The following is a 16,367-nucleotide window of genomic DNA, read 5'->3' on the forward strand; positions in this document are numbered from 1 at the left end:
CACGACGCGCTTTGCGTTCCCTGTAGTCCGGACGTGGTGTTCAATCACATTTTAACGTGCCGCGGGATGGCGACCAAGTTTTGCGTCCAATATGCGACGCTCTTCTGGCTGTCACACCTCGTTCTCAAATTACGCTTTCACCGTTCACTACTGCAGCTACCACAAGGGTGTGTTTATTCATTTAGCATGGACCTTAGTCGTCGGGATGGAGATGTACCACCAATCATAAAAGTGGGTAGATCCACGTTAAACGGTGCTATAGCTGCCAGACATCAATATACATTGTGCAATCTCCCTTATATCAATGTGCAGTAAACATTCAGTTACTTCTGTAAGCGCACGCTTTACTTTCATGTTATTCCGATTCCTATGACGGAGGGATCAACCATATTTTTTCTCATATCTACGGCTTTTTCGTGCAAGCACCTTCAGATTTCCGCCGAGTGCGCTAACATTCCGTAGACGACCCCTATTACACCGTCCGGCCTCTTCAAGCCCGTCAGCACATACCTTTTAATTTGAGGAAAACGTATACGTAGACAACATAGCCTGTGAAAGTACGAGCAGCATGATGCCTTCGTGCACATTGCCACAGCGCAAGAGTGTGCACGGGGCCGTGCTAAAAAAAACAAAGTTGTCGACAGATTATCACGTATTTGCATTACTTTTCCGTATCACTTTTATGTCGCATTGCTTCCTACTATATATTTTATCCTGTCTTTGCGCATATTGATATGGTATCAACATCCATCCTGCCCTCTTCCCGCTTTCTTCAGAACTAGCCTGGATACGAGATGGCATACCTTCTCGCAGCGCACCAGGATCCAGTGGCGTCCGGGGAAGTGAGCGGGGGAAGGGTACCCTGACGGCCGCCACTCGGTCACAGAACACGAGGAAGAGCAAGGCACCCATTAGGAGCAGCAGCGTGTACAGCCCCACGTGCCTTCCGAGGTGCAGCAGGCGGTAACGCTGCAGCGCCAGCAGGCCGCGCCAGAGCACACCGCCGCTTCGGGCCGTGTGCACCTTGGCGCCGGGAGCGATGTTAAGCCCTCCGGTCGGTGGCACCATGGCCTCGCCGGACATGTAACTCACGCGAATCTGCGCCGCAACATTTAGCCAACGCTAAGTAAATCACAGGCGGAGCACTCTTAATTCTTTTATATACGTTAAGTCTCATTTATATCGCTTGATTGACTTTTGAGTCACACTTACGTCGCTGTAATGATTCTTGATTCACACTTCACTCGATTCACACTATTCACTTTAATGTACGTTGTGTCATTCTTGGTTTACCATGGTGTTTGCTGAACCGCTAATGATTCACTGCAATGCTTGTTCATCCACTTCTTTCTCACCTCAATGAACGTTGATGGACTTTTTGTTCATTTTAATGTACGTTGTTTAAGTAATAACTCATTTTAATGTGCGTTAATTGATAAGTTCGCTTTGAATTCACCTAAACTTGTGTAATTTCACCTAAACTGTTAGTCATTTTTACATCGTTTGAATTGTGCTCAACGTCCTCAGACTTTTGGTACAAGACGTGTTCACACCGCCAGCGCTCGACGACGCAATATACCGAATTTTTTTCACCGATGGGCCACATCAAGCATTCGCCTTAGCACTTTCTTAATATCTCAGCACAAAGAACGCCTCTCAGAGTGACCGTCAAGCGGCCGCTGGTTCAACAGAATACTTACAAAGTTTCAAATCTCCAAAATTTTTCTTAAACTGTGACTCGACCTAATTGTTCGTCGTACACAAATGTATTACCTTTGCGAAAATTAGTGAGGGGAATCCCTCAAATTTTATATTTCCATGAAGATAGGGCTATTTGCAGCGTCCTTTCAATGTGCGGTAACTGGAGACACGTTCGTTTGCTTATTCTCACGCACCTACGTCTTGTACTTAAACGAAAATAATATTCTCAGTAATTATCAGCCTCCTTACTGGAGAACGCCTTGACGACTTAGCTATCTCACGTCACTCTAATGGTGCACATTTCGTTGCGCGAAATATGCATATAACAATGGTTAAAATACTTAACATTGCTTAAGTTATCTGGGAAAAATGACCATCTGGATAGATAATGTGTTTGTCTTCACATCAGTCGTTTAAACTTACATGCTTGCTAAAGAAGTTTTGAAATTAAAGAGCACCTGTATAGCTAGATATACATGGTGTTCTTTCTTTAGGACAACTAGTGTTCATAAAAATGGCATGAGGGTAAAGCACCTTCCGTCTTCGTAGACAAACTCTACATCGGGACAAACCTACTAGTTGATGCGCCAATTTATTTAAATGAAATAAAATAAAATGAAAAATTTCGTCGACAAGGTCCGGCAGCAAGAGGCCTTACATAACCTGATGATACGTATTTTCTTACGTGGCAGTATTATATGTGGCGCACAACTGCACAGAATTTAATAACAAAATGAGCAGTAGATAATATAAGAATCTATAGTGTGAAGTGTAGTGCTGGTTGTGCTAAAGCTGTAACATATCACATCGTTTTCAACGAATGCAGAAATGCTTACAATAAATATATAGTAAATATTCTTGTCTTTTGAAATGTTTAGATTTATGTATTTAGCGTGACAACGAATGTTCGAATCAACGACCCCAAAAATACATGCCGCTTTGTTTGGCGTTGGATTGCCTGAACAAGCGGATATTACACAAACCACCAGAATGAATAAGTATTTACTTGAATATAAAGCATTCCCATTATAACTTTAGGCCACCTGCTTTAATTGTGAAATGAAGGACAGTTACGTCATATCTATTCGTAAATGCGGAACTCAAAATAGAGCTGTTCCTGTTAACTTAAACTATTCTTATAAGCCGCACTACAGTATTTCGGAGTTCAAATGTACCGCCAACCTCCATTTCTCACCGTACTGGGGACGAATACGTTCCGTAAATAATAATATAGATTCAATATTGCTAATTGTCGATATAGCTTTAGTGTTTACTGTCGAAAATTTCGTAATTTTAACTAGAGCACACTTATGCATGCTTATTATTTAAATATTCTGTAAGCTGCACTGAACCCGTTTGCAGACAAAGTAAGACGTCTATCTACTTGTGCGTTACTTCAACGGGCCAAATTGTGTGAGCTTTCGAAGCGGCGATTCGGAACATAAATGCGTGAGTAAAAATATGACACATTTGAAAATTATAACCCCCAAAGAACAACAAGACTGATCGACAGTGATCACAGCGACGACGCGCAACCGGAAGATGGCGTCACCATATGTCCTTCTACACAGCGCTATTAGGTTCCATTGTTATACGGACAGATTACCGACGTCTTTCTTTTCGGTTCGGGTCCGGTTCAGGCAGAGCCATTATACGAGAATATCGGTTAGTGCTCTCGTTCAGCAAAGATCAGAGTTCTGCTTCGTGTAAATTTTTTTTTCTGGTGCGGGTTCTGTTTGACACGTTGCTTTTATATTTTTTTCGAATTTTATTCACCCGTATCATTCACCAGTATCATTGGAAATACTTTAAGCGGAGGATGCATTCGAAAAGAAGGATGTCTTATACTACACCAGGACTGTATGTCATGACGGGTCAAGAAATACTTGTTTGACGTACGTAAACTATCCCAAAGATTCGCATAGTAGCTAGCACAAAAGAGCATCCAATTTTATTTCGACGGTGTACGTTGATATCCACGGTAATCAAACAAAAATATCGTAAGAGTGCAGATATAGTTAGGGCAACGCCGTTGTGAAATGGAGCTTTACATTCGCAGTGTCTCTGCTCGGAAATTTAATGTAGCCAATCTAAATACACCACTGCAGGTCCACATTTCAGGTTTAAATAAATTGTGTTCCCCCCACCGGGACACTCACCAGAACGTCCTCCAGGCTCAAGTACGGAAACCCGATGTCCCGGATGTACAGGGACGGTGCCGACTCATTCAGTGAGCGGAAAGTGTGGCCAAAGTGGTACAACTTTCTTGTTCCTAGCGAAAACAGGAGCTCGTTGGCGGCCTGAAGAGCAATTTTCACAATATAATCCCTATAACGTGCAAGTTCGGCTACTTATACCAGAGGGTAAAAAAGTAATAACATCTCAAACAAACACATGCTGGACCCACATTTTTGTTTCATTATTCCGTTATGATTAGCTCGATGTGGCATGGAGCTCAACATTGCACAAGTAGAAATCGTTTCAACTGGAGCAACAACTTGCCGTTACGGTCGCGTCTGTTCTCTTCTTCTTCTGTATGCGGAACCTGGCACCCGACATCATAGTTGACTTACCAAATTGCATCAGAACTCAAAAGCTTTATTTATCTCCAACTTACTGCATCTTAAGAATTTGTGTTCGTGGGGTACATTACGGACATTTTTTTGCTGAACTGACCTAAGAATGAGAATGCGAATGTAGGTATTTGCGGTTTATGGGACGAGAAAATCCAAGAAAACACGTATAGTCTTCAACACCTGAAACAATTACACACTTGTACGTCACGCGGCAGCAAGTGATGTTATATACACTGAAGCCTATAGCACAAAGCTAATAGTATGCACACCCTAAAGAATAACCTGTATCTTACGTGCTCATATTGATGCATTAAGGTCAAGCTCCTGATGCTCAAACAGACCTCCGCATCAAGCAAGCGGAGGAAATCTTATTCAGCCTTATCATTGCGATTAGCACTTCGTGAAAACTTCAGCCCGTTTCGTTGCATATCTCTGCGTAATGAACCGTTTTGCATTTGTACTAGTGCTTTAGTAAGTTGTTTTAATAGTAACTGTTTTGCTCTATCATGTCTGATAACTCTTTCCAGATTTTATATTATGATAAAGGCTTCGCGATAAATTTCGCGTTCGGAAATGATTGCTTTGATGCGCCAGTCAAAAAGAGTAGAACATACGGTGTGTTGCTAGCATACTTATTGTCGGGAACAATAGTTCACACACCGTAGTGGACTTTTATGTAATGGAAAGCTTCACACAACACATAACAAAACACTAAGTACTACCTGCTGAAAACTGCAATAAACTAACTCATTCTTTTTGTTATCATACAAATGCATCTTGTGTGGTCAGAGATCGCGGTTACCGAGTCGTTCTGAATTTGCATGATGTGCATTATATCCAGGCACCTTATGGGTAACATGCTGGAGTTCGCGAATGCGGTTGCTGTGGCTCAACACGAGGGATTATACATCATAGCGAAATGTATTAGCTATGGTGCAACCACTGTTCATTCTTTCCAGCGATGCTCAACCTGTATCGCTTTGTACCAACGATTGTGCACAGAACGATACGGACCTTTGATATGAGCTTGGCGTTCGGCAGGCACTCCCGGAACTGCGCTTCAATGAGCGCAGAGCGGCACTCGGTATTTTCCCGGATGAGGCGACATCGGTAGGGCACCGCGTATGCCTCTCTGAGGAACGTCGGCGACCCCATGCACTGCACCACGCCTCGAGCAAGAATGGCGACCTGAGGTGAATATCCATGCTGTGTTATAACTCACGAAGCGAGCACCCGGTTTGGCATTCTTAACCAAATTTAGTGATCCGCACCATCTTCGAAGTTTTCACTGACACTTAGCTCCTATTAAACTATCCCTATTAGTTCCTCTTCCTAATAGTTCCTATTAACCATCTCTGAGCTTCCTCCTATATTGCGTGCAAGAAGTACAGATCAATGTATTTGGTGGAGGTGAAAAATGGGGTCGAACCGCTGATGTGAAGGAAGCAATAAGATAGAACAATACGCAGCGAACAATAGCCCAGAAGGTGAAAAGCATAATATAAACATATACGAAGTTCACACAATTCAGTCACGATAAATCGCAGGTAGACACATAGTCAAGTAGAAATTGAGAGGAACGTGTAGGATTTCTACAAAAGCCAAACGAAACAGTGGATGTACCGAATGACTAAAGGCAAGGCGTACGCGGGCTTTACAGAAGGTTCCTGCAGTTCGCAACGATCATCATATGATCAGCAGTGGTGGATGTGTAGTGATTAACTGAAACATTGTTTAATAAATGCACGTTATCTTTGGTGGCCGCCACTGCTGATTATATTGTGACAGAGCAAGAATGCTTGGCAGCTGTTTTTTTCTGTTCAGAAGTTTCGTTGTTACCTGTATGGGCGTCCGTTCACGATTGTAACCGACCATCATTCCCTGTGTTGGCTCGTTACCCTCCGAGACCCTTCTGGACGCCTTGCGCGCTGGGCTCCAGCGGGAACAGCCCAATGATTTATGTTTGGACCCGTTGTTCGCCGACGCTCGCAGTCCTAAGGGCAGTGGTCGATTTTGCCTTCGAGATGGACTGTTATACAAGATAAATTACTCGGGTCATGGTGCGCGGTATTTATTGGTTGTTCCCGACAGTCTGAGACGCGACGTTCTCCGTGTCATGCATGATGATCCGACGTCAGGCCATCTTGGATTCATTCGCACCTTACACCGAATGCAGGAGCGGTTTTACTGGCCTAAAATGCGAACAAGTACGAAGAATTACGTCTCGAGCTGCGACAAGTGCCAGCGTCACAAGCGACCCACAAGCGCTCCACAAGGACTTCTTCATCCTGTAGCGCCGCCCACTACGCCTTTCGAGCAAGTTGGTATCGACCTGCTAGGACCGTTTCCGCAATCTTCGAACAACAACCGCTGGGTCATAGTGTGTGTCGATCACTTCACCCGATATGCGGAAACCGCTGCGATGCCATCCTCTACAGCCGCGTCCGTAGCTTCCTTCTTGTTGCGCACCGTTGTTCTTCGCCATGGACCGCCTCGTGTAATTATTAGTGACCGTGGTCGCCAATTCGTCGCCGACACTGTGGAAGAATTGCTTCGCCTTTGCACTTCGCAGTTCCGCCACTCATCGCCATATAATCTCCAGACGAATGGGCTTGTCGAACGTACAAACCGCACCCTAACTAATATGCTGGCTATGTACGTATCATCGAAACACAAGAACTGGGATGATGTCTTGCCATTTATAACCTATGCTTATAATACAGCGAAGCACAAAACCACAGACTTCACTCCTTTCTACCTGCTCTACGCTCGATCTCCGCGCAGTTGCCTCGACACAATACTCCCATTTGAGCTTCATACGGACGACTCAGTTGCCCAGACATTGTGCCGTGCTGAAGAACAGTTTTCTGGTGGAGGTGCTGGGTATCGAATCAAGCGACACGGTTCTGCAACCGCCTGATCTACGCCGAAGCCGCCGCATTGCTGGACTTCCCCCGTTACCACTGGAGGTCGACATGTCTCGCGGTGAAGACGGAACCCGGAACTACGCAGCTGCAGCCGCACCTTTGCTACCTGCTTCGGTCGCAGCTGGCCCTTGGCAGCGTCAGCATCTGATAGAGCCTCGTACCTTCGGAGGCAAATCTGGCGAGGACGTGGACGAGTGGCTCACACACTACAAACGGGTGAGCAATTACTACCGCTGGGACGCGGCAACTCAGCTGACTAACGTGGTGTTTTTCTTGACGGACACGGCACTAAAATGGTATGAGAACCATGAGGACATCCTCACGACGTGGGATCGCTTCGTGTCCGAAGTAAAGGAGTGTTTTGGAGACTCCGTGGCAAAGAGGAAGCAAGCTGAACAAACGCTGCTGCAAAGAGCCCAGGTACCAGGCGAAACATGCACGATGTACATTGATGCAGTATTGAAGCTGTGCAAGACCGTCAACCCTTGCATGTCCGAAGAGGACAAAGTCGACCACCTGTTAAAAGGAATCGCAGAGGACGTTTATCAATTCCTCATCGGCAAAGACAGCATTGCTACAGTAGGCGACGTCATACGGCACTGTCGTACATTTGAGGCACTGAAGATGCGGCGTATCGCTCCGAAATTTGGCCGACTGCCGAATGTGACCACAGTAGCGAGTGTTGACGACTACGCACCTTTTGATCTTGCGTCTACAATACGCGAGATCGTACGTGAAGAACTTAGTCGACACGCTCGCGCGACGCCTTGTGAAGCTGCACCTATGTCGGTTCCCGCTCAACATCATGTTTACATTGCGGCAGCGGGCGTCGAGGAGCACAACTACGCTTCTGGCGCACCACCGAGGCCGCAGCGCAATCACTACCAAGATTCAAGGTACGAGCGCCGCTTCAGTTACCCTCGTCAGCCGGCCGCCAGCTATCAGGGCTCGAACGAATATACACTTGTGCCACCGCGTCGGGGCGATGCTTTCCAGCAGTATAATGTATATCGCCAACCTCCTGTGTGCTATAGTTGTGGTGCTTCCGGACACATAGCTCGATTCTGTCGTCGGCGGAGTGAAGTGACATCGCGATACGAGCCACCGTCATCATTTCCTCGTGGCGGCAACGTTTACAACGATCCCTGGTCCGCCTATCCCAGGAGCACCCCGCGACAGGAGAACCGGCGTGGTAGCTCTCCCGCTTCTGATCGCAGCTTGACACCACCATCTGGCCGACCGCGTCGCTCGCCTTCACCTCGACGGCGGCTGTCGTCACCGCTACCGCAGGGAAACTAGCCGGCGCGACCGATGGAGGTGAGGTTGCACAAAAGGACTCGACTCATATGCCTCCACCAGTTACCATGTTTAAGAACAGGATACACGTTTCAATAGATGGACTAAGTGCAACAGCTTTAGTGGACACCGGTGCGACGATTTCAGTCATGAGCGTTTCGTTCAAAGATCGCATTGGCCGCAAAGTTATGTTTCCCTGCCAGGATTCTACCAGATATCGTGGCGTCGGCGGTGACGTATTTCAACCTGTAGGAGTCTGTACCGTTAACGTGCTGTTGGCAGGAACGGTGTTCCCAACTGAGTTTTTATTTCTGCAGCGGTGTACGCACGATGTTATTCTCGGCATTGACTTCCTCCAAGAGTGTGGTGCTTTCGTCGACTGTGGTACCGGTGAGCTTTCTGTCAGTGGCGACATTGTTCCTGATCTCTTTGACGAGCCGACACCTGCAGCAGACACACTGATTGTTTCCGAAGAGCTCACAGTACCACCAATGTCCAAGAGGTCAATCGCCGTATCTTCTTCAGTTGCGGCCGTGACATCCTTTGATGCCGTCGTTCAACCTCCCATGGCTACGTGTGCAAAGAAAGACATAATAGTACCTCGTTGTGTGGTATCGATTCATAACGGAACAAGGTTTCTGTGGGTGTTTAACTGTTCGCCAGTGCCGGCTATTATTCCTCGAGGAATGAAGCTCGCGCTGCTCGATGATGCCACGGAGAGTTCTATTGCTGCCATCAACGACGAAAAAAGTGACAAACACTTAACGATTTCCAAACGCAGCTGCTCCTACGAGAAGCACATTTTGAGCATGGTCAGCAAGACGCTACGGTCATATGAGCAACAAACGCTGGTTCAGCTAATAGAACGACATGCGTCCGTGTTTGACTTTGGCGAAAAGGAGGAGCGACTGTCCTTACCGTGTACGCGAGCCCAACACAGGATTGATACAGGCTCTGCTCATCCGGTTCGGCAAAAACCTTACCGGGTGTCGTCATCGGAACGTAAAGTCATTGCTGACCAAGTTCAGGATATGCTGCACAAAGGCGTTATTGAAGAGTCGTGCAGCACGTGGGCAGCGCCTGTTATTTTGGTTAAGAAGAAGGACGGCTCTTGGAGGTTCTGCGTCGATTATAGACGATTGAACGCCCTGACTAAAAAGGATGTGTATCCGCTGCCTCGGATCGACGACGTCATTGACTGCCTGCACTCAGCTTCTTAATTTCGTCACTTGACCTAAGATCAGGGTATTGGCAGATCCCTATGCACCCTGCTGACAAGGTGACGCCTGATGGACTGTATCAATTTAATGTTATGCCGTTGGGCTTTGCAATGCTCCCGCAACTTTTGAAAGATTTATGGATTCGATTCTTCGCGGTCTTAAATGGGAAGTGTGTTTGTGCTATTTGGACGACGTGGTTATTCTGAGGTCATCATAAACTAAAATTTATGATGACGTCAGAACCTCTCCTTCCTCACTTTGATCCATCTGCGCCTACTGAAGTGCACTGTGACGCAAGCGGTATTGGCATCGGAGGCGTGCTCGTTCAGCGCCGTAATGATGAAGAGCATCTGGTCGCCTATACGAGTCGTTCTCTGAGCAAGGCGGAAAGGAATTATACTGTGACAATATGATCGTTGCCAATAGCAGCAACCCTCTGTAAAGACCGCGTCTGCCTTAATTTTAATCATTTGGTGCATCCGCTGTTTCGATATAGACGGGTGAACGATACACTGGAGGCGTGTAACGGAAGGCAAGACAGTACAGAGCCAGACTGACACACAGTTCTGACACCCAGACTGACAGCCAGACTGACACCCAGTTGAATGGTAGGCGTCGGTCGACAGCCGTGGGCGGGAGTCGTGCAATTTCGCACAAGAGATTTTACAATAAACGTGAGCAAAAGGGTGTTCTTTCTTTTAAAACGAGCGCCGGCGCCTTCCATGGTTCCAGAATACACGATGCCCCAACTGCACCCATCGGAATGGAAGGCATGCAAGTATTTTTTATTCATTTCCAAATGACTAGCGTCATTGCTAAAACCATAAGCTAAAGTTAGTGAAAAACACTTTTTTCAGATAGAGTAGTGACTCACTTGAACCAAATAAGAGGCCCGATTTTTTAAGTGTGTTGTCAGTACTCGCCCTGCTTTCATGTTATCGTTTCCAGCCCGTGGAAAGCAATAGCCCAAGCACAAACAATGTACCTTGTCGACGACAAACTCCAGTTCGTCTGGCCTGTGGCTGGTTATTATTATGCTGCATTGGTCCTTGACTGTCTTGAGAAGCTTCAGCATGCGGCGTCGCAGCATGACGTCTACACCCCCCGTGAGGTCTTCAAGCACAATCACCTGCAGGAAGCATACGCCAGATGTGCGTGATAATCCTGTAATATGTGCGTGTCGACACCTGGCTTCGTACTCTTTATTAGTTTACGAACGATGTGATTAGTGACCCATCTAAAAAAAGAGAAAGGATGTTAAGCTATTTCGCGAGTGTTTCAGAATGCGGCTGTGCTGGCGATATGATCGGTGCGACACCATAGGAGCACACGGTTAGAGCAGCTGCAAAGCATGGTTAGCGCGCTTGAAAGGAAGAATGGTCGTGAACCAGCTGGCAGTAGTTTTCGCCATGTGTTGCACGTAATGTTGTGAGCTGTCAAGCTTTACTATAGAAGTTGTTACTCAGCTAGGTGCCTGAGGTTTCTAAATAAACATGGGCGTACACATCCTACTTCTTCGTAAGTATATATTTTTGACTTAGAATGGAAAACTAAGCTAGTTGGTATCGATTCATGCTAAGGACTGTGCAGCACTCACAAAAAGGACAAATTACGGAAGTACACACGACATGCGCTGACTGTCCACTGAATATTTATTCAGAAAAACACAAAAAAAGTAAACTAGAACAGTCATCGAGTCACATGACATGTGCTCCAAACGAAAAGAACTTTCCTGGCTGTTGCCCCTTAACTAAACATGCGCACGACGAATTCTATGTCAAATTACCGCACGTGCTGACCAAATATTCGTATTCTTTATCCCTATGCTTGATCGATGACTGGATAACGAATCTTTCGTTCCTTCTTCTATGTGGAAGGCCTCAATAATTTCTCGGGCAAGCTGCTCGTTATGCCTAGAAAGTACCATGGTGTCCGTAAAGTGTGGGGTACACCCGCACTCGCGACAATGATCTGCTAGGTGGGAATGCGTCGCTTGTATTAATGTACGCTCATGTGTTCACCCGATCGAACTTTCAGGCACCTTCCGCTATATAGGATCTTCCGCACGACAACAGGATCTGATACACTATTCCCACGACGCAATCAACAAACTTGGACGTGTGTCTAATACCGCATTCCTTGTTTGTTTCCTTTGATGATCTGGATTGTTTGTTGCTTTTGATGCGCTGGGTGATTAGCATCGGTATTGCTTCTGACAAGTCAGGGCACCCCGTAGACGCGCATGGCATTTAACGGCCTTTCTTTCAAATATTGAATTTTCTGCTAAACCGGCACATAAACAGGCCTTTATTTACTTTTTTTTACAAAAACATTTAATTTTTGCATGAAACTTTTTGCTTGTATGTGGAGCCCTATAAAATCTAAGATCTTAAAAAGTGCCATTTGGCGCTATGCTTCGAGGAAAATCGACAATGTCTGCGCTCTGAGCGTCAGTTCGCCTTTTGTTTTCTTGTTTTCCCAGTTTCAATGCGCAATGCATGCAACCTTTGCTGCGTGGTCTGATACGGTTTATCGAAAACCTTCTACGAAGACATTATTTCCGAAAACATCCATGTCCATGTTTTAGAGCACGCAGCCAGCAATGCTTGCCAATGCGCGCTTCGTAGACCCATACAAGAACAGGCACATGTCACTTAAACGACCCCTAACACCAAAATTTAAACTTTGACATGTGTGTGCTTTTTAATTACCCTGTAAACGTGGGCACTTCTGACCGATTATTTGAGACGGACATTGCATTTAAGGTATTTTCATTTGGTTTTTAAGTAAGCGTAAGTGCTCATCTGAGTTGGCAGCACCTCGCGACATCGCCACTAGTGTGACGTAGAGAGAGGCCCTGTGTGACGTTCCATGAGTAAAGCGAGTATTCTCGACTTCACAGAAGATTTTCGGGGTGCACGCAATACTACGATTGCCTCCCAATGAACCCACGGGGTCAAACAATTGTAAAACACGATAACGACATTCCTTCTGCGGCAATATCAGAAATACTGGCCATAACGCAAGCCATCACACAGCATGAGCACGCCTCTCAAGAAATTACGGTCAGGACAGACTCACAGGCAGCCCTACGGGCCTTCCTCTAGAACCAACTCCATCCAAACGTACTGGCTGAGCTCACTACTTATGGACATCATAATCCCGGTATATTAGTCCACCTGGAATGGACGCCAGGTCACTGTTCTTCCTTGGGCAACTCCCGGACCCACGCTGAGGCCTCAACGCCCTGGTGTTTCCATACCTCCCAGGGTTGGCCGGACATTTATCTGCCGACAGTGGACCGCGCAGAACGCCATAAGGAACGAAGGGCGTTCCTTATGAAACCCTCCGAACCTTCCTAGACCGCCCGAGGCTTTTTCGAGAAAAGAAACGGCGCTCTTGAGGCAAGCACAAACATACTCTCTACCGAATGACTTGACACTGCATAAAATACAACAAGCCCCGAATACACCTCATTGCCAAGTGTTCGGTTCCATACCGACTCTATCCCACACATACTGGCACTGCCCCAGAGCCAACACGCCACACCGCCATTCACTCTGCTCTAACATACTTACATGGGAGGCCTGGGTTGCGAATCTGGGCGAAACCACCTCCTCGTGGGCAACTCTCCTTAACCACATACTAACCATCTTAGGGGAGGTCAGTACAGCCTCACCCTAGAGCTCAGACCCGGACTTGGGATTCGAAAATAAAAGTTTTTTTTTCTCTCTCTCTCTCTCTCCCGATGAGCGCTATTGTTCCTCGCCCCTCTCACTCCGTTGTCGGGCTGCTCTCAAGGTGGTTTTGGCTGCTTACGCTAGGAATAATTTTCTTTTCCCTGAGGAGACACGCTCAGCACGGTCTAGTAAATGCTTAACAGTCTCGAAGCTCCCACATCGTCGCCTTCATTACCACGATTGGGGCTTGAATTTGAACTCTGCGCTTTCAACGTCAGCAAACCTTGAGCGCACGTGATCTTAGGCGCTCCTTCGCGGTGGGCGTTAGTTTCTTATGATTTTAGACCGGCGTTTTGAAGTGACTCTAAAATTGGTCACAATTAATGACGCTAGCATTAATAATACGATACTTCAGCGCATTTACGATTCAGTTTCGGAATTACCAGACACAAAGCTACCAATGCAGTAAAAAAGTCACAAACAGATTTCGCTGTCAGGAGAATAAAGACTGCGCGCTTGCCTCTGCAGTCTTCTCGTTCAAATTTCACAAAGCGCTCGCATTTCATCCTCTACGTCTTTTAATGTAATACGCGACACAATTACCTGCACAGTTTTCCAGGAAAAACTCGAATATGTATTTGTCTCAGAAAACGCATCTGCTGCAGAGACGGCGCTCACTCAGGTTGCTGTAGCCACGTGGCTGCGGCTGCGGAAACGAGCCGCTATGAGATGTTACCACATGGGCAACGCATTTGATGCGGTTCCCCCTCCTGCTTTCACTAAAAAATGGCACTCTTATGCTACACGTTGTTTTATTTCCGTCATACAGAGGACAAACCCCAGCATCAAATCAACCACTTCGACTGCGCCACAACCTTCTCACAGCGGTTGCTTATCGCAGCTAGAGAGATGTGCAAATCCGTGCGACCATTGTTGTTGTAGTAGATTGCGTGTTCGTAAACCGATGTGCGTGCACATTCTTTTCCTTCAAAACTAGTCGAGTAACTGTGGCGAGTATCACACAGAAAGACATCCTCAAGAAAGTGTAAGCGTTCAGCCAAACCTGAGCGTGAACAAATCAGCTGCTTGCCCGACATATTTTTTAACAGATTTCAAGCGGAGTATGCACGTCCTTGTAATCTGTTATTCCCATACATGCACAGCGGCTGTTGGGAAACCGTCATAGGCAGTGCAGCCACAATTCCCTCTGGTTAGTAGTTTGAGGAACTCAATGATCACCCTTGTCAATGTGACGTCAAAAGCCCACCCACCTTTGGCGCTGCCATAAGTGCAACGCAAAGTCCGGCGCACTTTTGGAGCCCTTGCGAGAGCTCGCTGATCAGATCGTTCCGACGTGTGTGCAAGAAGAACGTCCGAAGCAGCTCATTCACCAGCGCTGAAGAGATGTACTCGTCTGTCATCTGGGCAAGGTGTGAAAACATAATTTTGTTCATCGTTAACGTAGCCACCAAAACCAGTGATTGCAAAACTGTCATTGACCACACTATAACGCTTAAAGAGAGGACACTGTACTAGAGCATCCGTTAAAAATACATCTAAAGAAAAGCTCTATTTGCCTGTTTACACACAAGCCCTCTCCAGAGGGTGGCTGGTTGCTGCTTTCTGGCCGATTGTAAAACACTGTGTTCTGTGTATATGCAATTTGCTGTGCAACACTGGTTATGTCAACAGTCTTGGTCTAGCATGCCTATGCGCCGCTAGGTAGGTACCCCTGCAGAATAGTACGAGAGAACTGAATAAGCCAGCATAAAAAAAATGCGGGAAGTTTGCACTAAGTTGCGCAAAGCTTGGCACAGCGAAGCTTGTTGATCTTCAGCCAGTCGTGCCGAAGCACGGGAATAACAACGGCAGCGATTGGATCCAGCGTGCTTGGCTGAAGAAGCGGCAGCCAGAAGACGGCGAAGAGCGGATCCGGAATACGCGCTAAGCTTGCCACTCTGAATGGCATGAAATCGCTGTCCCTGTGCCACTGTGTAAGAAACTGGCGGTTGCTATGGCGAGGGCGCGGCGGTCATGGAGCCTTTCGTTTTCCATGGTGACGGTGGCTGGTACTCGGCGCGCCGGCGGCTTGGCTATCTTTAACAACGACGAAGGAGGGGTGTTTTATTAACGGACGTTTTATACTGCTAGCTTTACTGCCACAGACCTCTACTGCCTTACTGCCACAATCGGGGATAGAAGTCTCTGATTAGGATGAAAAAAAAAAGTTTAACAAATGGGAGACGAGCGTGCATTGAAGAAGGAGCAAGCGTAGTCATTTAATAACTGCAAACGGTATTGAATTACTACAAATTCGAAGAAAAAAAGTCGATTAGAGTTTCTTTCAGGTATAGTTAACCATAGCCTAACCTTAGACGCGCTAGCATACGAACCCCCCCCCCCCTTTTCAGCAGAGCTACACGGCACCACTACAATTCTCTAACACCAATCTTCGCAAGGACTGACACTTTTCGGTACTCTTTTTATTGCGGTAGCAATTATATGGACAGTCTCGACGGGTTTTTGAAGTCGCCGTCAGGTCCCGTATAAAGTCGAAATTGATAGTATCCCCCCGCGCGTCGTATGTTCTACCGCGGGTAAAAGCGCGCGAGCGGCGGCGACGAACGCGACCGAAGCAGGGATCAAACGAGCCGGCCGATTTCCATCGCTCGGAGGGCGCATGCAACAACATTACCCCGCCCGGGAGGCCCGCCGTCGCAGTACACAGGAAACACCCCACCAGTCTTGAACCAGCATGAAAAGACGCGAGGGCGGTGGGAGGCGCTCGAGCAGCAACTTTGAACTTTGATTCTAAGGGCGCGGTCGCAATCGCTGGCGCGCGCGCTATCTCAGGAGCCATCAGCTGGCGGCTCGTATACCCCTTCTACGTGCTGCGCTCTCAACGGGAAGTGACTATGCGGAAAGAGCATCTCTGCCTGGAGCGGCCGTATTCTCTTACACCAGCGT

General features: G+C 47.0%; 1 protein-coding gene across 1 annotated transcript in view; it reads right to left on the reverse strand.

The window, feature by feature from the left end:
• The window catches only part of LOC119395053 (phospholipid-transporting ATPase ABCA3-like), a 263,150-nt gene that overhangs the window by 58,470 nt on the left and 188,313 nt on the right, over nucleotides 1-16,367 (reverse strand). The window contains exons 6-10 of the mRNA XM_049416073.1: nucleotides 14,672-14,821; nucleotides 10,706-10,849; nucleotides 5,292-5,465; nucleotides 3,849-4,001; nucleotides 804-1,098 (exon numbers count right to left, since the gene is read on the reverse strand). Of these exons, the coding sequence (XP_049272030.1) occupies nucleotides 804-1,098; nucleotides 3,849-4,001; nucleotides 5,292-5,465; nucleotides 10,706-10,849; nucleotides 14,672-14,821 (916 nt within the window). The remainder of the gene's footprint in view (nucleotides 1-803; nucleotides 1,099-3,848; nucleotides 4,002-5,291; nucleotides 5,466-10,705; nucleotides 10,850-14,671; nucleotides 14,822-16,367) is intronic.

Source organism: Rhipicephalus sanguineus, chromosome 5, assembly GCF_013339695.2.
Source record: "Rhipicephalus sanguineus isolate Rsan-2018 chromosome 5, BIME_Rsan_1.4, whole genome shotgun sequence".
NCBI classification, from domain to species: Eukaryota; Metazoa; Arthropoda; class Arachnida; order Ixodida; family Ixodidae; genus Rhipicephalus; species Rhipicephalus sanguineus.